The following is a 25,479-nucleotide window of genomic DNA, read 5'->3' as shown; positions in this document are numbered from 1 at the left end:
CCTTTTCTCTTCTACTTCCGTAATTATACCGTTTACAGGAAGTGACACTATGGTAAATACCACCGGAACGGAAGTCCATGTAGCGCGCCAAATTTGTTGTGCTGCTGCGTTTGAGTTAACTTCGCTTTCAAGATTTTTTATATAATATATATATTTTTATATAAATGCTGATAAGGAACCAGGACTGCTGAAAGACTCAAGGTAAACAACACACGGTCATGTGGCCAACACAGACTAGTTTGCGCTTGCTTGACAGGAATTTGGGAGAGCTATTAAAGCCAACGTCATAAAGGTTTAGACAAAGTGTGGTTTTGTTAACAAAGTAACGTTAACTCGACTAGCTAACGTGTTTGGCAAGGCGTATTTTAGCTACCTGACTTGAATTACAATTATTGTCGATATTGTATAGTTTAATACTTCGGTTAGATTTAATGACTTGCCGCGTTTCCGTTCTCCTCGGTACTAGGAAACTCGGGCATTTCCTACTTGCTAATTGGTTGTAGTTATAGGAGATTCTGGTTCACCGTATAACGTTACCTGTCATAGCGTACTAAATTGAGAATGATTTTGCTTCCTATTGTAGTTAGTCATGTTAACGTTGTTTTGGGGACTAGTTGGCTATGCAGCTAGTGACGTTGGCGCAGGTTTGGGCAAACTAGCTAGCCAGTAGCGTTGGTTTTGGTTGGCTTGGTTTAGCTAGCTGCTTTTTTAGTTCATTAAAAGCAGCTAGAACAGATTATTTACAGCCACGGGCTTGGATGGTATACTTATTGGTCATAGTGTGGATATAGTCAGTATGCAGTATACTTATTGGTCATTGTATGGATATAGGATGCCAAACGTTCCTGGATGTCTTACTAAATTCTCCAAAATACGAAGTATACAAACAGTGGACGCTATTTCTGCACTTAGGGCCCATTTTTTTTTTTTGGTCACATACACATGGTTAGCAGATGTTATTGTGAGTGTGGCGAACAGGTTATGTTGGCTGACAATTTGTTAGTTATGGTATCCTTCTGAACCGCATATCATTACTGCAGTATTTACCGGTAATAAGTAAGCTAGCTACCTAACTACATTTTATCGGTTTGATTATTCACATCATTCTTAGACTAGGTAAGTGGTGGTGTAGTGGTCGTGCGTTTCAATGGACATTGTTAATTCACTCTGGCTATCTACTCCGATTTCGGAGCACTCTCGCCTGTGTGCCAGAGCGCAGAATAACTGATGCATTTCCAAACGCTCAACACCCGTTAAATAACCAGTACCAGTAAACGTCGGCAAAAAAAATTGTTGCTAGCAGCACAGTTAGTCACCAACGCTCTGGATAACATGACAACAGCCTAACCAGCTCTGCTGGGGCGAGTAAAATGGTCAGTGAGGTTCTCGCATTTGTGTCTGGAAGTAGCTAGCCAGCGTTGGCTAGTTAGCTTGGATGCTTGACTGCTGTTGGGAAGTCAACCCTACTCATCGTCCAGTGTGCGGACGGAACGCTCTGAATTTATAACGCACTCTTGCACTCCAGATTGAATTTACGAACACACCCAAAATCGTATAATGTCTAGCCAGTCATTTGTTATGCTATGGTTAGGGTTAGCAAGAGGTTGCATAGCAACAGCATCATCTTCCGGTAGACAGGTGAAGCGCTTGTACACTCAACTGAAAGGATACCGTTCAGATACAGTATACTAAAATGAACTAATAGTATGTAGTATACAGTATGTTAGAATGGGTATTAAAACACAGCTCATGACTTGCTACCAAACATACTTTCTAACGTGTGTGCGCACATGCAGCATGGCGGTACCTTTTGTGCAGGACTGGGACCTGATCCAGACGCTGGGAGAAGGAGCGTATGGAGAGTGAGTACACACACATTGTATGGTTGAGAGGGACGAGGCAATTAAGTCTGGCTGCACAACCGATTGGCAAACGTACTTCAAATTTAGAAATCATGTGACTAAACTGAATAAAAAGAAAACTACACTATGAAACAGATAAAGAATGATAGTAAAAAGCTTTGGAGCACCTTAAATGAAATTTTGGGCAAAAAGGCAAACTCCGCTCCATCATTAATTTAATCAGATGGCTCATTCATCACAAAACCCTCTGATATTGGCAATTACTTCAATTATTTTTTCATTGGCAAGATTAGCAAACTTAGGCATGAGATGCCAGCAACAACAGTACACTACCGGTCAAAGGTTTTAGAACACCTACTCATTCAAGGGTTTTTCTTTTAGTTTTTACTATTTTCTATATTGTAGAATAATAGTGAAGACATCAAAACTGTGAAATAACACATGGAATCATGTAGTAACCAAAAAAGTGCTAAACAAATCAAAAATATATTTCATATTTGAGATTCTTCCAATAGCCACCCTTTGCCTTGATGACAGTTTGTACACTCTTGGCATTCTCTGAATCAGCTTCATGAGGTAGTCACCTGGAATGCATTTCAATTAACAGGTCTGCATTAAGTTAATTAGTGGAATTTCTTTCCTTCTTAATTTGTTTGAGCCAATCAGTTGTTGTGACAAGATAGGGGGGTATACAGAAGATAGGGCGTGGTCTTTTTACCAGATAGGGCGTGGTCTTTTTACCAGAGAGCTATTTGGTAAAAGACCACGCCCATATTATGTCAAGAACCGTTCAAATAAGCAAAGAGAAATGACAGTCCATTACTTTAAGACATTAATGTCAGTCAATATGGAACATTTCAAGTACTTTGAACGTTTCTTCAAGTGCAGTCGCAACATCCTTCAAGCGCTATGATGAAACTGGGTCTCATGAGGACTGCCACAGGAATGGAAGACCCAGAGTTACCTCTGCTGCAGAGGGCAAGTTCATTAGTTACCAGCCTCAGAAATTGCAGCCCAAATAAATACTTCAGAGTTCAAGTAACAGACACATCTCAACATCAACTGTCACACAGGACACTGTGTGAATCAGGCCTTCATGGTCAAATTGCTGCAAATAAACCACCACTAAAGGACACCAATAAGAAGAGACTTGCTTGGGCCATGAAAATTTGTACTTTGGTCTTGAGTCCAAATTTGAGATCTTTGGTTCTAACCACCATGTCTTTGTCAGGTGTGGTGTGGGTGAACGGACGATCTCCGCAGGTGTATTTTCCACCGTAAAGAATGGAGGAAGAGGTGTTATGGTGTGAGGGTGCTTTGCTGGTGTCACTGCCAGTGATGTATTTAGAATTCAAGGCACACTCAACCCTAATGGCTACCACAGCATGCAGCGATACGCCATCCCATCTGGTTTGGACTTAGTGACCGCAGAGTGACTCTGGACCGCATAGTGACTCTTAGTGACCGCAGAGTGAAGGAAAAGCAGCCAACAAGTGCTCAGCATATGTGGATACTCCTTCAAGATAGTTGGAAAAGCATTCCAGGTGATGCTTGTTGAGAGAATGCCAAGAGTGTGCAAAGAGTCTGTCATCAAGGCAAGGGGTGGCTATTTGAAGAATCTCTTATAATATTTCAATTTCACACTTTTTTTTGTTACTTCGTGATTCCATATGTGTTATTTCATAGTTTTGATGTCTTCACTATTATTCTACAATGTAGAAAATATTAAACTTTTGAGACACACACACAGGTATTTGGCCAAGGTGTATGTAATATATATATATATATATACACACACACATCAAACACAGGGTGTGTCTATGGAAAAAACTTTGTCCAATTGATTGGTTGAATGAAGACTGCTTTTTGTTGTTGTCAGACTGCCCTAGCCATCTTGAATGCTAGGTGTCTTTCTGCAGACTATCAACAGTAGCCAGCATGTTGCTAGTATGTTCACTATTGAAGTTCTCAGCCAGTAGATTGATTATTTTTGCTTCGGACAGCTTACATGTGCTTTTAATTAAGGCATCGCCTCATGTACTGCTCGAAGTTGAGTCTCGGAGTGTGGTCGTGCTTGACTGGCCCATCATATTGCTCAAATGCTAATCGCATGACTTCTGTGTGTAGTCTTCAATGGTAGACTTCGCAGGTAAGTGTTGAACTGGAATGCAAAAATGTGTTGACGTTACTGGCCACGGGATGTTTTTACTGTCCCTGGGCAAGCGGGCAATTAATGTCGGACACTGGATGCTAGCTAGCAGCAGGCAGGCTTCAAGCTAAATCACCGGAGAGCGATTATGTAGAGATGTTGTTTATTTCTTCCATCTATCTCCCTGTCTATCAGTCTGTCTGCCTCCTGTGTTTCCCAGTGTGTCTGTCTGCCCCCCTGTGTTTCCCAGTGTGTCTGTCTGCCCCCCTGTGTTTCCCAGTGTGTCTGTCTGCCCCCCTGTGTTTCCCAGTGTGTCTGTCTGCCCCCCTGTGTTTCCCAGTGTGTCTGTCTGCCCCCCTGTGTTTCCCAGTGTGTCTGTCTGCCCCCCTGTGTTTCCCAGTGTGTCTGTCTGCCCCCCTGTGTTTCCCAGTGTGTCTGTCTGCCCCCCTGTGTTTCCCAGTGTGTCTGTCTGCCCCCTGTGTTTCCCAGTGTGTCTGTCTGCCCCCTGATCACTATGGAGCACATCAGCAAGAGGCCACCTCTTCAAGGACCAAGTGTTCAGTTTGAGATTTAGCCTATGGCTGTGGTGGATAGACCTTAATTGCCCTCTAGTGGTCATACTTAATAGGACCATGTTCTGCATTGTGAATTTCTGAGAAAAAAATTATTGTTCTATCGTTTTATTTTTTTATATAGTTTTTATTTTTTCATTTGTCACTTTCCTAGTGTGTGTGGTACTCATGATGTGTGTGTCTCAGGGTGAGGCTGCTGGTTAACAGACAGACAGGAGAGGCTGTAGCGGTGAAGGTTATTGATACGTCTCAGGGGAAGGAGTGTTCTGAGAACGTCAAGAAAGAGATCTGCATAAACAAGGTACTTATCTGACTGTCTGGTATGTCTGACTGTCTGGGCGGTATGTCTGGTCAAAGTAGCAAACCTTTGCCTTGATGACAGCTATGCACACTCATGACCTTCCATGAGCGTGGTATTTCTTTTTGAACTCAAATCAATGAGCCCAATCACTCCTCCATGACAACACAATCATAAACAGAGTAAGGGTGACTTATAAATCCTCAGGATTGGGGTCATGCTAAGGTAAAACAATTTTGCAAATCCAAGTCCTATTCCTTAAGATTTTTATTTATTTAACTATGCAAGTCAGTTAAGAACAAATTCGTATTTACAATGGCGGCCTACCAGGGAACAGTGGGTTAACGGCCTTGTCCAGGGGCAGAAGGTCAGATTTTTACCTTGTCAGCTCGGGGATTTGATCCAGCAACCTTTCGGTTACCGGCCCAATGCTCTAACCACTAGGCTACCTGCCGGGTTATAGGGGTATAACATTTATTGGAATGACTGTAATTCTGATAGACTTAGCTTTTTAATGAAAAGATAATTTAATCATATGTATGTAGTAGAAAGCAATGGGTTAAAAGAAGCCTACATAACCAACCCATGAAGTAAAATTTAACATCCATATGGCCAGCTATGTAAGCTTTAACATTGCAGGATAAATCAATAGATGTTGTTCAATTGGTAACATACATTTGTCTTCTAATGCCTCTTAAGGGGAAAGTCATCTAAAAGTAACTGAATTTAATCAGATTACGTTACTGAGTTTGGGTCATCCAAAAGTTACGTTACTGATTACAATTTTGGACAGGTAATTGTAACTGATTACATTTAGAAAGTAACCTACCCAACCCTGGTCAGGCATACATGTCTGTCTGTCAATCAAATGTATTTATATAGCCCTTTTTACATCAGCAGATGTCACAAAGTGCTGTACAGAAACCCAACCTAAAACCCCAAACAGCAAGCAATGCAGGTGTAGAAGCATGGTGGCTAGGAAAAACTCCCTAGAAAGGCCAAAACCTAGGAAGAAACCTAGAGAGGAACCAGGCTTTGAGGGGTAGCCAGTCCTCTTCTGGCTGTGCCAGGTGGAGATTATAACAGAACATGGCCAAGATGTTCAAACGTTCATAGATAACCAGCAGGGTCAAATAATAATCACAGTGGTTGTAGAGGGTGCAAGAGGTCAGCACCTCATGAGTAAATGTCAGTTGGGTTTTCATAGCTGAGCATTCAGAGGTTGAGACAGCAGGTGCAAGAGAGAGAGAGTAGAAAACAGCAGGTCTAGTATGCCTGTCTGCCTACCTATCTGTCTGCCTACCTGTCCTGCCTGCCTGTCTGACTTATGTCTTTGTCGTTTATTTATCATCTGAAAAAAATATATATTGGTCATTGATTAACATTTTTATTTTTTTAAATCGATGACCAGTATGTCATTTTTTTTTGTTGCTTTCTCATGGATTTCTTGGTTGTGTGTTTTGTTACAGGTTCTGTCCCACCCTAACGTAGTGCGTTTCTTCGGCCACCGGAGGGAGGGGCCGACTGTCTATCTGTTCCTGGAGTACTGCAGCGGTGGAGAGCTATTCGACAGGATTGGTGAGACTGACAGAGCCAGCAGCCAATCACAACAATGAGATTGGTAGATTGAATCCTATCACAGGCTGGGGGTCATCTAACACTTAAACTCTACTTCTCTCTCTCTCTCAGAGCCTGATTTGGGGATGCCAGAGAGAGAAGCTCACAGGTTTTTCCAGCAGTTGATGGCAGCTGTGGTGAGTGACAGTTATCTAGGAGGGTTAGAGGTCGGGGTTAAAGGGTCTACACACGTTAGGGAGTTGTTGCAATGTCCTTTTTGTCAATACGCTCCGGCATTTGATTTGATTTGATGTTATTCTGTGCTACCTGAAAAGTGAAACATGCCATATCATGCGGAGCTGTGAGGGTAGTGTTGTCGCTTGGTTCCTTGATCTATATGCTATTCATTATAGTAGCAGATACAATCTCAGGAGGACGGTCACGTGCGCTAGCAAGGCAGAGGTCCCGAGTTCACACCAGGTATTCTCCGAATCGGGAGGAAGTGGTACTCCCGAAGCAATCAGCATGATGTCCTTTACATAGGCCTAGCTATTCTTTAAATATGCAGGGGCACTAGAGGTCGGGGGCACTAGAGTAGACTTGCAGTCTTGATCATCCATGGTCTTCTGTAACTCAGTTGGTAGAGCATGGCGCTTGGGGTTTGATTCCCGGGACCACCCATATGTAAAATGTCATTTTAGATAAAAGCATCTGCTAAATGGCATATAATACATTTAATCTCTCCCACGCGCGCTCTCTCTCTCGCTCGCTCTCTTCCCTGTGCTCCCTCTCCCCCGCTCTCTCTCTAGGAATATCTCCACAGTGTAGGTATCACCCACAGAGACATCAAGCCTGAGAACATTCTCCTGGACGATAAAGGTGTGTGTGTTTTGACTGAGTGGGTGCTAGTTGTGTTCATTTTACTTTGACATAATGGTGTATACTGTGTTCTGCTACTTGTTTGTGTAGATAACCTGAAGTTGTCAGACTTCGGTCTAGCTACGATGTTCCGTCACCGTGGGCGAGAGCGGCGTCTGAACAGGCTGTGTGGAACGCTTCCGTACGTCGCGCCTGAGCTGCTCAGCAAATTAGAGTTCAACGCTCAACCAGCTGACGTCTGGGCCTGTGGCATCGTCCTCACCGCCATGTTGGCTGGAGGTAAGGGTGGTGTGTGTAAACTCAAATACCACAAGGTTCCAGTTTAACAAAGTTTACTCAATCGTATTCGTACAATACATGGTTGCCATTGCACTCAGGCCAGATTCATTGACAACGAGACTCCTGCGCAGGCACACTAATAACAGAGTCATGGCACCGTAATAACAGAAATATAGGGACACGTAAAATATGAACTTAACAGTTTGTGTGACTTTGTCATTGGAAAGTTGCTCTGGAACCTTTGTGTGTGTGTGTGACAGTGTTGCTATGGTTACAGAGTTGCCGTGGGACCAGCCCAGCGAGAGCTGCCAGGAATATTCTGATTGGCTGCAGAAGAAGACCTACCTCTCCCCCTGGAAGAAGATTAAACACACCCCCCTCAGTAAGACCCCCCCCTCCCAGTAAGACACTGAAACTACTATAGGTCAGTCTAGAACAGTGTCTGTGTTGTCTAAACTACTACAGGTCAGTATAGAAGGTTGTCTGTGTCCATACTCCATATTTCTATGTATGTGTGTGTGTATAGATCTATTTCTGTATGTCCATGGAGTTGACACATCTATATTTATCTATTGATGTGTCTAAATTCCATGGTTCTATGTACACTTGAAGTCGGAAGTTTACATACACCTTAGCAAAATACATGTTCGGTTTTTCATAATTCTTGACATTTAATCCTAGTAAAAATCCTTGTCTTAGGTCAGTTAGGATCACCACTTTATTTTAAGAATGTGAAATGTCAGAATAATAGTAGTGATTTATTACAGCTTATTTATTTTATCACATTAACAGTGGGTCAGAAGTTTACATTAGAGGTCGACCGATTAATCGGAATGGCCGATTAATTAGGGCTGATTTAAAGTTTTCATAACAATGGGAAATCTGCCATTTTGGACGCCTATTTTTTTTGTAATGTTTTTCTTTTTTCTTTTACACCTTCATTTAATCTTTATTTAACTAGGCAAGTCTGTTAAGAACACATTCTTATTTTCAATGACGGCCTAGGAACGGTGGGTTAACTGCCTTGTTCAGGGGCAGAACGATATATTCAATCTTGCAACCTTACGGTTAACTAGTCCAACGCTCTAACCACCTGCCTCACGAGGAGCCCGCCTGTTATGCGAATGCAGTAAGAAGCCAAGGTAAGTTGCTAGCTAGCATTAAACTTAATCAATCATAATCACTAGTTATAACTACACATAGTTGATGATATTACTAGTTTATCTAGCGTGTCCTGCGTTGCATATAGTCGATGCAGTGCGCATTCGCAAAAAAGGACTGTCGTTGCTCCAACGTGAACCTAACCATAAACATCAATGCCTTTCTTAAAATCAATACACAGAAGTATATATTTTTAAACCTGCATATTTAGCTAAAATAAATCCAGGTTAGCAGGCAATATTAACCAGGTAAGTTAACTTAAAACAAGTGTTCATTCAGTATTGTTGTAATTGTCATTATTACAAATACATTTTAAAAATCGGCCGATTAATCGGTATCGGCTTTATTTGTCCTCCAATAATCGGTATCGGTGTTAAAAAATCATAATCTGTCGACCTCTAGTTTACATACACTCAATTAGTATTTGGTAGCATTGCCTTTAAATTGTTTACCTTTGGTCATAAGTTTCGGGTTGCCTTCCACAAGCTTCCCACAATAAGTTGGGTGAATTTTGGCCCATTCCTCCTGACAGAGCTGGTGTAACTGAGTCAGGTTTGTAGGCTTCCTTGCTTGCACACGCTTTTTCAGTTCTGCCCACACACTTGCTATAGGATTGAGGTCAAGGCTTTGGGATGGCCACTCCAATACCTTGACTTTGTTGTCCTTAAGCCATTTTGCCACAACTTTGGAAGTATGCTTGAGGTCATTGTCTAGCTTTGACTTCCTGACTGATGTCTTGAGATGTTGCTTCAATATATACACATCATTTTCCTTTCATGTGGCCATCTATTTTGTGAAGTGCACCAGTCCAACCTGCAGCAAAGCACCCCCACAACATGATGCTGCCACCCCTGTGCTTCATGTTTGGGATGGTGTTCTTCAGCTTGCAAGCGTCCCCCTTTTTCTTCCAAACATAACGATGGTCATTATGGCTAAACAGTTCTATTTTTGTTTCATCAGACCAGAGGACATTTCTCCAAAAAGTATGATCTTTGTCTCCATGTGCAGTTGCAAACCATAGTCTGGCTTTTTTATGGCGGTTTTGGAGCAGGTGCTTCTTCCTTGCTGAGCGGCTTCTTCCTTGCTGAGCGGCTTCTTCCTTGCTGAGCGGCCTTTCAGGTTATGTCAATATAGGACTCGTTTTACTGTGGATATAGATGCTTTTGTACCTGTTTCCTCCAGCATCTTTACAAGGTCCTTTGCTGTTCTGGGATTGATTTGCACTTTTCACACCAAAGTACGTAATCTCTAGGAGACAGAACGCGTCTCCTTCCTGAGCGGTAATTTGTGGAGTGGTTGAAAAACGAGTTTTAATGACTCCAACCTAAGTGTATGTAAACTTCTGAATGAATTATTTATTGATGTGTCTAAACTCCATGGTTCTATATAGATAGATCGAGAGGTGTGTGTATATAATACACACTACCTTTTTCAAAGTTTGGGATCACTTAGAAATGTCCTAAAATTGATCAGAAATACAGTGTAGACAAGAGGTCGACCGATTATGATTTTTTTTAACACCGATACTGACACCGATTTATTGGAGAACAAAAAAAACCCGCTACCGACTAATCGGACGATTTTTAAAATGTATTTGTAATAATGACAATTACAACAATACTGAATGAACACTTATTTTAACTTCAATAAAATCAATTTAGCCTAAAAAAATAATGAAACTTGTTCAATTTGGTTTAAATAATGCAAAAACAAAGTGTTGGAGAAGAAAGTAAAAGTGCAATATGTGCCATGTAAGAAAGCTAACGTTTAATTTCCTTGCTCAGAACATGAGAACATATGAAAGCTGGTGGTTCCTTTTAACATGAGTCTTCAATATTCCCAGGTAAGAAGTTTTTGGTTGTAGTTATTATTGGAATTATAGGACTATTTCTCTCTACCATTTGTATTTCATATACCTTTGGATGTTTTTTTGGCACTTTAGTATTGCCAGTGTAACAGTATAGCTTCCGTCCCTTACCTCGCTCCTACCTGGGCTCGAACCAGGAACACAACAACAGCCACCCTCGAAGCAGCGTTACCCATGCAGAGCAAGGGGAACAACTACTCCAAGTCTCAGAGCGTGTGATGTTTGAAACGCTATTAGCGCGCACCACGCTAACTAGCTAGCCATTTCACATCACATCGTTACACCAGCCTAATCTCGGGAGTTGATAGGCTTGAAGTCATAAACGGCAGCGCTGCTGGCAAAACGCACGAGAGTGCTGTTTGAAAGAATGCTTATGAGCCTGCTGGTGCTTACCATCACTGTCAGACTGCTCTATCAAATCATAGACTTAATTATAACATAATAACACACAAATACGAGCCTTAGGTCATTTAATATGGTCAAATCCAGAAACTATCATCTCGAAAACAAGACGTTTATTCTTTCAGTGAAATACGGAACCGTTCCGTATTTTATCTAACGGGTGGCATCCATCAGTCTAAATTTTGCTGTTACATTTCACAACCTCCAATGTTATGTCATAATTACGTAAAATTCTGGCAAATTAGTTCGCAATGAGCCAGGCGGCCCAAACTGTTGCATATACCCTGACTCTGCGTGCAATGAAAGCAAGACAAGTGACACAATTTCACCTGGTTAATATTGCCTGCTAACCTGGATGTCTTTTAGCTAAATATGCAGGTTTAAAAATATATACTTCTGTGTATTGATTTTAAGAAAGGCATTGATGTTTATGGTTAGGTTCACGTTGGAGCAACGACAGTCCTTTTTCGCGAATGCGCACTGCATCGATTATATGCAACGCAGGACACGCTAGATAAACTAGTAATATCATCAACTATGTGTAGTTATAACTAGCGATTATGATTGATTTAAGTTTAATGCTAGCTAGCAACTTACCTTGGCTTCTTACTGCATTACTGTTAACCGTAAGGTTGCAAGATTGAATCCCTGAGCTGTCAAGGTAAAAGTCGTTCGGGCCCTGAACAAGGCAGTTAACCCACCGTTCCTAGGCCGTCATTGAAAATAAGAAAGTTAAGAACACAGACTTGCCTAGTTAAATAAAGATTAAATAAAGGGATAAAAAAAAAGACCGATTTCCAATTGTTATGAAAACTTGAATTCGGCCATTCCGATTGATCGGTCAACCTCTAGTGTAGACATTTGTTAATGTAGTAAATTACTATTGTAGCTGGAAATGTTTTTTTTAATGGAATGTCTGCATAGGCGTACAGAGGCCGATTTTATTAGCAACTATCACTCCTGTGTTCCACTGGCATGTTTTTAGCTAATCCAAGTTTATCATTTTAAGAGGCTTATTGATCATCAGAACCCTTTTGCAATTGTTAACACAGCTCAAAACTGTTGTTCTGGCCTTTTAACTAGTTGAGTATCTGGAGCATCAGATACAGTCCCTGCAGGAGGCCTTTTGGTAGGCCGTCATTGTAAATAAGTATTTGTTCTTAACTGACTTGCCTACTTAAATAAAAACACACCCGCAAAACACCAGTCTCAACATCAACAGTGAAGAGGCGACTCCGGGATGCTGCCCTTCTAGGCAGAGTTGCAAAGAAAAAGCCTCATCTCAGACTGGCCAATAAAAAGATTAAGATGTGCAAGAGAACACAGACACTGAACAGAGGAATTCTGCCTCGAAGGCCAGCATCCCGGAATCGACTCTTCACTGTTGACATTGAGACTTGTTTTGCGGGTACTAATTAATGAAGCTGCCTGTTGAGGACCGTCTGTTTCTCAACCTAGACACTGTCCTCTTGCTCAGTTGTGCTCCGTGGCCTCCCACTCTTTCTATTCTGGTTAGTGCCAGTTTGTGCTGTTCTGTACACAGCGTTGTATGAGATCTTCAGTGTCTACACTGTATTTCTGATCAATTTGATGTTATTTTAATGGACAAAAAAATTGCTTTTCTTTCAAAAACAAGGACATTTCTAATTGACCCAAAACTTGAGTGCGTGACACACGCATCAATAGATAGAACCGTGGAGTTTAGACGTACATGTATGTGTCTAAACTCCATGGTTATATATATATATATATATATATATATATATATATATAAAATTTATTGTATTTATTGATGTGGGTTTAGGCCTCCTATCTAAACTACTCCAGGCCTTGCCAGAAGAGAGGCTGTCTATCTCTGATCTCAAGACTGACCCATGGTTCTGTCAGACCTTCACACCCTTAGCCTCTCACAACAAACTACTACTCTCTGACAGACTACTACTACACAGGAACAACAGGTGGGTTATTTTATAACTTATTATTTGTGTGTGTGTAGTGGTGTTTGTGTCTAATGTTGCTACGGGCGGCAGGAAACCTAGCGCATTGGGCCAGTCACTGAACAGTTGCTAGTTCGAATCCCAGAGCAAACAATGTAGAATTTGCCGATGTGCCCTTGAGCAAGACACGTAACCCTAATTTCTCGCCGTTGATAGTGGCAGACCCTGGCTGTGACCCCACTCTCCGAGGGTGTCTCGGAGTTGGGAGCAGTGGATTAATGGTGTGTGTGTGTGTGTGTGTGTGTGTGTGTAGTGATAGGGTGCAGTTCTCCAGCTCCCAGCCAGACCCAGCGCTCGGTGTGTGGGAGGGAAGTTTGTGTGTCGGAGTGCAAGACCAGGTCAGCTTCTCTCAGCCGGCCAGACCAGACAACATGCTGCTGGGGAGTCAACTACTGGGCACGCCTGGAGCCAGCCAGGTACCACACACACACTGTGTTGCACGGTATACTGAACTTTGGTACATGGAAAAACAGTTCTGTACTAGAATTTAGATACTTATGTCAAAATGTCTTACGTCGTATACTGATTGAGAGGATCAAATCAAATTGTTTGTCACATGCACCGACTACCACAAGTGTAGACCTTACCTTGAAATACTTACAAGCCCTTAACCAACAGTGCAGTTCAAGAAATAGTTAAGAAAATATTTACCAAATAAACTAAAGTATTTTAAAAAAATAAAATGACAATGAGGCTATATAGAGTTCGTTTTGGTATGGGTAAAGTGACTGCATAGATAAGAAACAGCGAGTAGCAGCAGTGTAAAAACAAAGGGGGGGTTTCAATGTAAATAGTCCGGGTGATCGTTTTATTAATTGTTCAGCAGTCTTATGGCTTGGGGGTAGAAGCTGTTAACCTCTCTGGGATATGTGGGATGGTAGCGTCCCACCTGGCCAACATCCAATGAAAATGCAGAGCGCCAAATTCAAAAATTACTATAAAAATGTAACTTTGATGAAATCACACATTCAATATACCAAATTAAATCTACACTTGTTGTGAATCCAGTCAATGTGTCAGATTTCAAAAATGCTTTACGGCGAAATCAAACGATGCTATTATCTGAGGATAGCACCCCAGTAAACAAAGAGAGAAGCATATTTCAACCCTGCAGGCACGACACAAAACGCAGAAATAAAAAATATAATTCATGCCTTACCTTTGACGAGCTTCTTTTGTTGGCACTCCAATATGTCCCATAAACATCACAAATGGTCCTTTTGTTCGATTAATTCCGTCGATATATATCCAAAATGTCAATTTATTTGATCCAGAAAAACACCAGTTCCTACTTGCGCGACGTGACTACAAAATATCTCAAAAGTTACCTGTAAGCATTGTCCAAACATTTCAAACTACTTTTGTAATACAACTTTAGGTATTTTTTTACGTAAATAATCAATAAAATTGAAGACTGATGTACTGCGTTCAATACCGGAGGAAAACAAAGTGGAGCGTGCTTTCAGAGTGCACTTCCCTCACTTCCCTCGAGCCTCATTCTGAACAGTGTTACTTAATTTCTCAAAGGAAAAACCTCATCCAATTTCTAAAGACTGTTGACTTCCAGTGGAAGCGATAGGAACTGGAGGAAAGTTTATTAGAAATCTAGATTCCCAATGAAGACCTATTGAAAAGAGTGACCTCAAAACAAAACAAAATTCTGAATGGTTTGTCCTCTGGGTTTTGCCTGTCAAATAAGTTTTAGAAACTTCAGTGTTTTCTATCCAATTGCATATTATTAGTCGATATCTTCTGGGTCTGAGTAGCAGGCCGTTTACTTTGGACACGCTTTTAATCCGGATGTGAAAATACTGCCCCTGTCCCAAAGAAGTTAAGGAGCCTTTTGGAACCAGACTTGGTGAACAGAGAACAGGCTGTAACTTGGGTGACTGGAGTCTTTTGACAATTTTTGGGGCCTTCCTCTGACACCGCCTAGTATATAGGTCCTAGATGTCAGGAAGCTTGACCATAGTGATCTACTGGGCTGTATGCGCTACCCTCTGTATGCCGAGCAGTTGCCATACCAGGCGGTGATGCAAACGGTTGGGATTTTCTCGATGGTGCAGCTGTAGAACTTTTTGAGGATCTGGGGAGCCATGCCAAATCTTTGCATTCTCCTGAGGAGGGAAAAGGTGTTGTCGTGGCCTCTTCATGACTGTCTTGGTTTGTTTGGACCATGATAGTTTGTTGGTGATGTGGACACCGAGGAACTTGAAACTCTCGACCCGCTCCACTTCAGCCCCATCGATGTGAAGGGGGGGCGTGTTCGGCCCTCCTTTTCCTGTAGTCCAAGATCTGATCCTTTGTCTTGCTCACATTGAGGGAGAGGTTGTTCTCCTGGCACCACAATGCCAGGTCTCTGACCTCCTGCCTATAGGCTGTCTTGTTGTCTGATCAGGCCTACCACTGTTGTGTCGTCAGAACTTAATGATGGTGTTGGAGTCGTGCTTGGCCACGCAGTCTTGGGTGAACAGGGAGTACAGGAGGGGACTAAGCACACACACCTGAAGGGCAAATGTTTTTCTGATGTGTTGGCTGACTTCTTTTGATTATCCCTTGATGTCAAGCAAAGAGGCACTGAGTTTGAAGGTAGGCCTTGAAATATAACCACAGGTACACCTCCAATTGACTCAAATTATGTCAATTAGCCTATCAGAAGCTTCTAAAGCCATGACATCATTTTCTGGAATTTTCCAAGCAGTTTAAAGGCACAGTCAACTTAGTGTATGTAAACTTCTGACCCACTGGAATTGTGATACAGTGAATTATAAGTGAAATAATGTCTAAACAATTGTTGAAAGATTTACTTGTCATGCACAAAGTAGATGTGTTAACCGACTTGCCAAAACTATAGTTTGTTAACAAGAAATTTGTGGAGTGGTTGAAAAACTAGTTTTAATGACTCCAACCTAAGTGAATGTGAACTTCCAACTTCAACTGTACCTTCCTCCTATAACCCTTAACTTCTGGTGTAGACCCTTCAACCTTAGCACTCCATCAGTGACATGAATAAGTAACATTTCATATTCTCAGAACCCAACACAGGTTAGTTTTTACTAATCTGTTTCCCTTCATTTGGAATAAGATTGCTGTCCCACGAGTCAAAAATGCACCTTGCCTAACCGGTGCCCCCTATATATAGCCTCGCTATTGTTATTTTACTGCTGCTCTTTAATTATTTGCTACTTTTATTTTTGTTATTTTTCTCAACTCTTGGTTAAGGGCTTTCACTGTTGTATTTGGTGCATGTGACAAATTACTCGAGCAAAGATGAGCTTGACTGGTGAGCCAGACGTGAGCCAGGGGGGAGAAAGTGAATTAACATTTTTGGTGACAATCAGCTTTGAAATCAGCAATATTTTGTGTTTGTGATACCCTAGTACCTTGTTATGATACACACGGTATGTGAATTGATGTTAGCTTCAGCTGTATACTAGCAAAGGAAGTTAGCCCACAAAGCTGGAAGCTACAGTTGTCGTCTTGCATTGTAAAGTGTTGTGGCACTAATGTAACAGTAATGAACAGTTTAACATGTCTGTGCATTATTCAAATGTGTTAACTTCTGTGCAGCATGAGTGGAGATAAAGCCCAGACTCCCAGTGAGTTCAGTGGTTCCTCAGGACAGACTAGAGACAGTGAGAGGGGATCTAACATGATATGGTCCAGACTCCCAGTGGTTCCTCAGGACAGATGAGCCAGAATGAGAGGGATCTAACATGATACGGCCCAGACTCCAAGTGACTTCAGTGGTTCCTCGGGACAGGCTAGAGCTAGCGGAGCAGGCACGGCGCTCTGGCACTTTAAGGAGACATGGGCTGTGTTGAAAGACAGACTTGATCCTCAATCAGGGGAGATGTGAAGCACATTTTGACAGAGGTACCAAAAGTAACACAGCACTCCTAGTGGCCGGGGACTTTAATGCAAGCAAACTTACTTCTGTTTTACCAAATTTCTACCAGCATATCACATGTGCAACCAGATGGGGAAAAACTAGACAAATTTTACTCCAAACACAGAGAAGTGTACAAAACTCCCTCGCCATCCATTTGGCAAATCTGGCCATAATTCTATCCTCCAGTATCCTGCTTGCGAGCAAAAACAAATGCAGGACGTACTGGTGACTCGCTCAATACGGAAGTGATCAGATGATGCGGATACTACTATGCAGGACTGTTTTTTGCTAGCACAGATTGGATGAATCCCAGAACATATTCCAATGACATTGAGGTGTATACCACCTCAGTCACCGGCTTTATCAATATATGCATTGATGACGTTGTCCCTACAGTGACCGTACGTACATTTCCCAACCAGAAGTCATGGATTACAGGCAACACCCGCACCGAGCTAAAGGCTAGAGCTTCCGCTTTCAAGGAGTGGGACACTAATCTGGGCGCTCATAAGAAATCCTGCTATACCCTCAGACGAGCCATCAAACAGGCAAAGTGTCAATACAGGACTAAGATTGAATCGTACTACACCGGCTCTGACGCTCGTCGGATGTGGCAGGGCTTAAACTTTTACGGACTACAAAGGGAAACACAGCCGTGAACTGCCCAGTGACGAGAGCCTACCAGATGAGTTAAATGCCTTTTTTATGCTCGCTTTTAAGCAAGAAACACTGAAGCATGCATGAGCGCACCAGCTGTCCTGGATGACTATGTGATCACGGTCTCTGTAGCCGATGTGAGCAAGACCTTTTTAAGCAGGACATTTACAAAGTCGCAGGGTCAGACAGATTACCAGGACGTGCACTCAAAGCATGTGCGGACCACCTGGAAAGTGTTTTCACTGACATTTTCAACCTGTCCCTGACCGAGTCTGTAATACCGAATATGGGACTTAACATGAAATAATTTGTGTTTTTATGTTCAGGTATTATTGCTGGTTTTAAACATATCTCGTCTCTTGCTCGTGTGTGTGTGTAGACCCCGTGGCAGCGGCTCGTTCGGAGGATGACGAGGTTCTTTACGACTCTGGACTCTTCAGCTTCCTGCTCCGCTCTGAGGGACATCTGTATCGACCTGGGCCACACCTTCAAACACACCTGCACCAACCAGGTACACACACACACACACCCCTTCAGACATACCTGCACCAACCATTTTTACATTACACACCAGGTACACCCACACACCTTTTTAAAGACACCTGCACCAACCAGGTACTCACCCACTTTCAAATACACCTGCACCAAATACTAGTTTTGTCTGACTCCGCACAGCTATAAATTTAAAACATTTTGTTGGTAGCATTGGTGCTCCCAATTCACAGAAGTTATGAGAACAATAAGAGTTCGGAGCACCAGAAAATATTTGAGGGATGCAGCCTATATTGATTCTAGCTACTTTTGAAACATCTGTTGTGCCCTAGAAATGAGTATCTAACCCTGTAAAGACATTCTTTATAAACGCTAAAATGTTGCTTTATGAATGTAAAATGCGGCCCGCCAATGGAGATGCATCCAACTGCAGTGACAATTTGCAATAGAAATAAAAATAAATGTAGAGCCGGTAATATGGGTTACAACTGCGAGTGTAGCGAAATGCTTGTGCTTCTAGTTCTGACTGTCCAGCAATATCTGACATGTAATCTAACAATTCCACATCAACTACCTAATAGACACAAACAAGTAAATTTAATGGAATAAGAATATATAAATACATGGATGAGCAATGACAGAGCAGCATAGGCATGATGGTATAAAGTATATACATGTGAGATGAGTAATGCAAGATATGTAAACATTATTAAAGTGACTAGTGATCCATTTATTAAAGTGGCCAATGATTTGAGTCAGTATGTAGGCAGCAGCCACTGTGTTGGTGATGGCTGTTTAACAGTCTGACGGCCTTGAGAGAGAAGATGTTTGTGCCGCCTTCACCACACTGTCTGTGTGAGTGGACCATTTCAGTTTGTCCGTGATGTGAACGCCGAGGAACTTTAACTTTCCACCTTTTCCACTGTTGTCCGTCAATGTGGATAGTGGGGTGCTCCTTCTGCTGTTTCCTGAAGTCCACGATCATCTCCTTTGTTTTGTTGACATTGAGTGAGGTTGTTTTCCTGACACCACACCTCCTCCCTGTAGGCCGTCTCGTCGTTGTTGGTAATCAAGCCTACTGCTGTTGTCGTCTGCAAACTTGATTGAGTTGGAGGTGTGCATGGCCGCGCAGTTGTGGGTGAACAGGGAATACAGGAGAGGGCTGAGCACGCACCCTCGTGGGGCCCTAGTGTTGAGAGTCAGCGAAGTGGAGATGTTGTTTCCTACCTTCACCACCTGGAGGTGGCCTGTCAGGAAGTCCAGGACCCAGTTGCACAGGGTGGGGTCGAGACCCAGGGTCTCAAGCTTGATGATGAGCTTGGATGGTACTATGGTGTTGAATGCTGAGCTATAGTCAATGAACAGCATTCTAACAGTCTGATGGCCTTGAGATAGAAGCTGTTTTTCAGTCTCTCGGTCCCAGCTTTGATGCACCTGTACTGCACCTCGCCTTCTGGATGATAGCGGGGTGAACAGGCAGTGGCTCGGGTGGTTGTTGTCCTTGATGATCTTTATGGCCTTCCTTTGACATCGGGTGGTGTAGGTGTCCTGGAGGGCAGGTAGTTTGCCCCCGGTGATGCGTTGTGCAGACCTCACTACCCTCTGGAGAGCCTTACGGTTGTGGGCGGAGCAGTTGCCGTACCAGGCGGTGATACAGCCCGACAGGATGCTCTCGATTGTGCATCTGTAGAAGTTTGAGTGCTTTTGGTGACGAGCCGAATTTCTTCAGCCTCCCGAGGTTGAAGAGGCGCTACTGCGCCTTCTTCACGATGCTGTCTGTGTGGGTGGACCAATTCAGTTTGTCTGTGATGTGTACGCCGAGGAACTTAACTTACTACCCTCTCCACTACTGTCCCATTGATGTGGATAGGGGGCTGCTCCCTCTGCTGTTTCCTGAAGTCCACAATCATCTCCTTAGTTTTGTTGACGTTGAGTGTGAGGTTGTTTTCCTGACACCACACTCCGAGGGCCCTCACCTCCTCCCTGTAGGCCGTCTCGTCATTGTTGGTAATCAAGCCTACTGCTGTTGTCGTCTGCAAACTTGATTGAGTTGGAGGTGTGCATGGCCGCGCAGTTGTGGGTGAACAGGGAGTACAAGAGAGGGCTCAGAACGCACCCTTGTGGGGCCCCAGTGTTGAGGATCAGTGGGGTGGAGATGTTACCTACCCTCACCAGGGGGCGGCCCGTCAGGAAGTCCAGGACCCAGTTGCACAGGGCGGGGTCGAGACCCAGGGAGCTTGATGACAAGTTTGGAGGGTACTATGGTGTTAAATGCTGAGCTGTAGTCGCTGAACAGCATTCTCACATAGGTATTCCTCTTGTCCAGATGGGTTAGGGCAGTGTGCTGTGTGGTTGAGATTGCATTGTCTGTGGACCTATTTGGACAGTAAGCAAATTGGAGTGGGTCTAGGGTGCCAGGTTGGGTGGAGGTGATATGGTCCTTGACTAGTCTCTCAAAGCACTTCATGATGACGGAAGTGAGTGCTACGGGGCGGTAGTCTTTTAGCTCAGTTACCTTAGCTTTCTTGGGAACAGGGACACTGGTGGCCTTCTTGAAGCATGTGGGAACAGCAGACTGGGATAAGGATTGATTGAATATGTCCGTAAACACACCAGCCAGCTGGTCTGCGCATGCTCTGAGGGCGCGGCTTGGGATGCCGTCTGGGCCTGAAGCCTTGCGAGGGTTAACACGTTTAAATGTTTTCTGTGCACAGAGATGTTAAGCCTTCATTACAGCAGACTAAAAACGGTTGCATGCATTTGTGAATTGCGTTTTATTTATTGTTTAGGCTAATTGTTCAAAGCTCCCTTTGTTATTTAAATTAAACTAAAATGCTTAATTGTATTTCAAAGCATGAATGTCTCGCATGTGCTGTGATGGCATAAACGAATGATTGATAGATACAGTAGCCTATATATTGAAATATAGGCCTAAGTAAGTTACGGTATACTAAACAGGATGCGCTCTTAGGCCTACAGCTCAATGGTGGTTATACAAGGCTGCTATACAGAACCTACTAATGATAATGACATGGTGGTTCTATACAGAACCTACTAATGATAATGACATGGTGGTTCTATACAGAGTCTACTAATGATAATGACATGGTGGTTCTATACAGAGTCTACTAATGATAATGACATGGTGGTTCTATACAGTCTACTAATGATAATGGCATGGTGGTTCTATACTGAGTACTAATGATAATGGCATGGTGGTTCTATACTGAGTCTACTAATGATAATGGCATGGTGGTTCTATACTGAGTCTACTAATGATAATGGCATGGTGGTTCTATACAGAACCTACTAATGATAATGGCATGGTGGTTCTATACAGAACCTACTAATGATAATGACATGGTGGTTCTATACAGTCTACTAATGATAATGGCATGGTGGTTCTATACAGAACCTACTAATGATAATGGCATGGTGGTTCTATACTGAGTCTACTAATGATAATGACATGGTGGTTCTATACAGAACCTACTAATGATAATGGCATGGTGGTTCTATACAGAACCTACTAATGATAATGGCATGGTGGTTCTATACAGAACCTACTAATGATAATGGCATGGTGGTTCTATACAGAACCTACTAATGATAATGGCATGGTGGTTCTATACTGAGTCTACTAATGATAATGGCATGGTGGTTCTATACTGAGTCTACTAATGATAATGACATGGTGGTTCTATACAGTCTACTAATGATAATGACATGGTGGTTCTATACAGAACCTACTAATGATAATGACATGGTGGTTCTATACAGTCTACTAATGATAATGACATGGTGGTTCTATACAGAGTCTACTATTGATAATGACATGGTGGTTCTATACAGTCTACTAATGATAATGACATGGTGGTTCTATACAGTCTACTAATGATAATGACATGGTGGTTATACAAGGCTACTATACAGAGCCTACTAATGATAACGACATTACTAATTATTTTAATGATCATCATAATTGTAATAACAATTAGAAGGAGATCAAGAAAAGGAAGTTACATGAGCAAGCGCAGCGTGCAAACAGGTGGTGGTAGATTACGATATGTTTTTTTCCCCGTTTGGAACAGTGTAAACACTAAATAAGTAATACCAGGCTGGTTAGTAGGTACCAGGCTGTTTTAATGAAGAAAAACATGTGAAGCCTTTTACAGCATATCGAAGATTAAAAACATCTGCATCTGTGAAATTGCTCTGTCCGACATTTTGCCGTTGCATGAGGCTTGATGTTCACTGAATCAGTGGCCCCCACAATGGATTAGTCCACTGAAACAGGTGCAAATCAGATAAGTGTGTTGTGCCCCATTAATTATTTTGTATTTTCTTTACGCGACTGCTCGACTGAAGATATCTCGGTCGACCAACAGCCTAAACAATCGACCAGTCGACGGAATGGGGTCCTCCCTATGTTCAACATGGGAAGGCCAAGCACAGGAAGTAGCTCTTTCAGTAGTTTAGTTGGAATAGGGTCCAGTAGGCAGCTGCAAGGTTTAGAGGCCGTGACTATTTTTGTGAATGTGTTGAAATACTGGATAAACAATCTTGAGTGTCACCATTGATTCTAGGTCCTGGCAGTTCTGTGCTGAATCAGGACAACTGAGTTTTGGAGAAATACGCAGAATCAAAGCGGAGTCTGTAATTTGCTTTCTAATGATCATGATTTTTTTGTCAAAGAAGTTCATGAATTCATCACTGCTGAAGTGAAGGCCATCCTCACTTGGGTAATGCTGCTTTTAAGTTAGCCTTGAGACTGTCAAAAATACATTTTATTTTTTATTTTTCTCAATCAGGTCTGAAAAGTAGGCTGATCGAGCAGCAGTGAGGGCAATTCAACATTGTACGCAAATTTCATCTTTATTTAACTAGGCAAGTCGGTTAAGACCAAATTCTTATTTACAATGACTGCCTTCCAAAAGGCTTCTTGCTGGGGCTAGGATTAAAAATATAGGACAAAACACACATCACAACCAGCTAGACACCACAACATAGAGACTTAAGACCACAACAAAGCAAGGCATCACCACATGACAACACAGCATGGTAGCAACACAACATGACAACATGGTAGCATCACAACATGGTAGCAGCACAAAACATGGTACAAACATTATTGGGCACAGACAACTGAATGAAGGGCAAGAAGGTAGAGACAACAAAACATCACACGAAGCAGCCACAACCGTCAGTAAGAGTGTCTTTGAAGGAAGAGATTGTCCCTTAACTGACCTGACTGAGCTGAGCGTCTACCATAAATGAAAACATATTTCCTAATGTTTGATATCCCTGTGCTCTCGCATGACTCCATTAAATAGGCAGAATAACTAGCTAAATTATTCTAAATGTTGTGACCGTGATTTAAAGATACATTATGCAGAAATCACTCCACCATTTTCTGGTTGCAAGTTAAATGACATGTCGGCCATGTGGCCCCGTCCTAGTTCATATCCCACCAGTTATATAACATTTCAGCCATGTGGCCCCGCCCTAGTTCATATCCCACCAGTTAAATGACATGTCGGCCATGTGGCCCCGTCCTAGTTCATATCCCACCGGTTATATGACATGTCGGCCATGTGGCCCCGCCCTAGTTCATATCCCACCAGTTAAATGACATGTCGGCCATGTGGCCCCGCCCTAGTTCATATCCCACCAGTTATATGACATGTCGGCCATGTGGTCCCGCCCTAGTTCATATCCCACCAGGTATATGACATGTCGGCCATGTGGCCCCGCCCTAGTTCATATCCCACCAGGTATATGACATGTGGTCCCGCCCTAGTTCATATCCCACAAGTTATATGACATGTCGACCTTGTGGTCCCGCCCTAGTTCATATCCCACCAGGTATATGACATGTGGTCCCGCCCTAGTTCATATCCCACCAGTCACACACATCTTATCAAACCAGGTGCACACCCCTTTAACCCTTGTTGCGTGTCTGTTTCCCAGGTAACGGTCAGTACTCTGGATAGACGGAACAATAAGTTGATATTCAAGGTTCATCTGATGGAGCTGGACGAGAGAGTTTTACTGGACTTCAGACTATCCAAGGTAGGGGATACGGACGTGTGTGTAATACAACTGTGAATGTACTCTGACTATATCTGCCGATCTTTGCAGTATCCTGCATCACTTCATGGATACTGATAGTGTGTGTGTTATAGGGCGATGGTCTGGAGTTTAAGCGTCTCTTCCTGAAGATCAAACAGAAGCTAAGTGACATCATCAGTACCCAGAGAATACCACTTCCTGTCACATGATCAGTTGCCATCTACGTCATGGAACACATACACCAGAAGACATCAGGCAGTGTGCGTGTGTTTTACTATCCTCATGCGTACCGGAAATCCCCAAAATTCCCCACCAGGATAATTCTCATTCACGGGGACATTTCCCAGGTCCCTGTGAGGATGGCTTAAAATGGTCTAGGGGAAAGGATTTCGAATGAAATACATTTCAGGTCCCCACAAGGATAGTAACACATATGGTGTGTGTAGTTGCAGTAGCTGCTACAGCTGGGACCATAAACAAATGATCCTCACCGACCATACTGATCACTAATCACAGGCATTTTGTTGAATTGATTCATTATGATAAGTAGCCTTTACTAGAGAAATGTCAAGTTTGAAATGAAGTGTGTTAATATGGGTGATTGTCAATTGTCCCAATTGATAACTACAACCATCAAACTAGTAGTTTAAATGAGAATTAAAAAAGATGGTGGTGCACAATGTTATGAACGTTTCTGTACTTTATTATTATCACATCAATTCAGGAAATGTCTCGGTAAAGGTCTCTGTCGGTATAGGTCTGTCTCGAGTTGTTGTGTAACCATTATTTTGTATCAAATAAAATGATTTGTGGTAAGAACTGTACTTTATTTCAACCTGGAAGGCAGAACAGACAGGTGCTTAGGCTGCATTCACACCATCTCCTATATTTGTAAATACCAGCATATGACTTGGAAAAATACACTTGCACGCCCTTCCAACTGGTAATTACTAGTGGGAAACTCGTCTATCATCTCTGAGCTTCGACTTCTCCCACATGCTGAACTCTGACATCACATACTAAGGAAATTACCTTGATAACAGCATTTTTGGAAGTTAAATGCAACAGCAAAAGATTATTCATGAAAAATGATCTATTAGTATAGTATTTGAACACTATAATGTTTTTGAGCATGATAGCTGTACTTTTAATACAAATTGTATTTGCCGAGTTTCCCACTTGTTATGAACGCAGCATTATCCAGTATGTATGGATGTGTGAAATCTTCAGCCTGTTGCCATGACAGTGATGGTGACGTTGACAGGTTCGTTGTCCTCAGCGGGTAGAGGGGAGACTGGGGAGGCAGCCCTAGGAGAGGACATGGATGGACCTAGAGAACAGAA

General features: G+C 42.5%; 2 protein-coding genes across 3 annotated transcripts in view; one reads left to right on the top strand and one right to left on the bottom strand.

Moving 5' to 3' along the window:
- The first annotated feature begins 49 nt into the window (after window positions 1-49).
- On the top strand, window positions 50-24,952 carry chek1 (checkpoint kinase 1). 2 transcript variants are annotated; one of them, XM_036973388.2, is made up of 13 exons: window positions 50-201; window positions 1,797-1,862; window positions 4,770-4,884; window positions 6,351-6,459; window positions 6,571-6,635; window positions 7,248-7,317; window positions 7,408-7,596; window positions 7,874-7,978; window positions 12,831-12,984; window positions 13,277-13,439; window positions 17,952-18,083; window positions 24,035-24,136; window positions 24,250-24,952. In XM_036973388.2, exons 2-13 carry the CDS (start codon window positions 1,798-1,800, stop codon window positions 24,343-24,345), a joined length of 1,365 nt encoding a protein of 454 aa, XP_036829283.1. In that variant the 5' UTR covers window positions 50-201; window position 1,797; the 3' UTR covers window positions 24,346-24,952. The 2 variants fall into 2 exon arrangements, with proteins under 2 accessions (XP_036829283.1, XP_090082407.1); XM_090226281.1 differs by lacking the exon at window positions 50-201 and having other exon boundaries at window positions 301-1,862.
- LOC110510299 (V-set and immunoglobulin domain-containing protein 10-like 2) overlaps window positions 24,950-25,479 on the bottom strand; it is a 138,935-nt gene continuing 138,405 nt past the window's right edge. The window contains exon 18 of the mRNA XM_090226222.1: window positions 24,950-25,466. Within this exon, the coding sequence (XP_090082348.1) occupies window positions 25,363-25,466 (104 nt within the window). The 3' untranslated portion in view covers window positions 24,950-25,362. The remainder of the gene's footprint in view (window positions 25,467-25,479) is intronic.

The sequence above is a fragment of the Oncorhynchus mykiss genome, chromosome 29 (genome assembly GCF_057628025.1).
Source record: "Oncorhynchus mykiss isolate SJ-2025 chromosome 29, ASM5762802v1, whole genome shotgun sequence".
NCBI lineage: Eukaryota > Metazoa > Chordata > Actinopteri > Salmoniformes > Salmonidae > Oncorhynchus > Oncorhynchus mykiss.
This window is presented reverse-complemented; position numbering and strand designations above follow the sequence as displayed.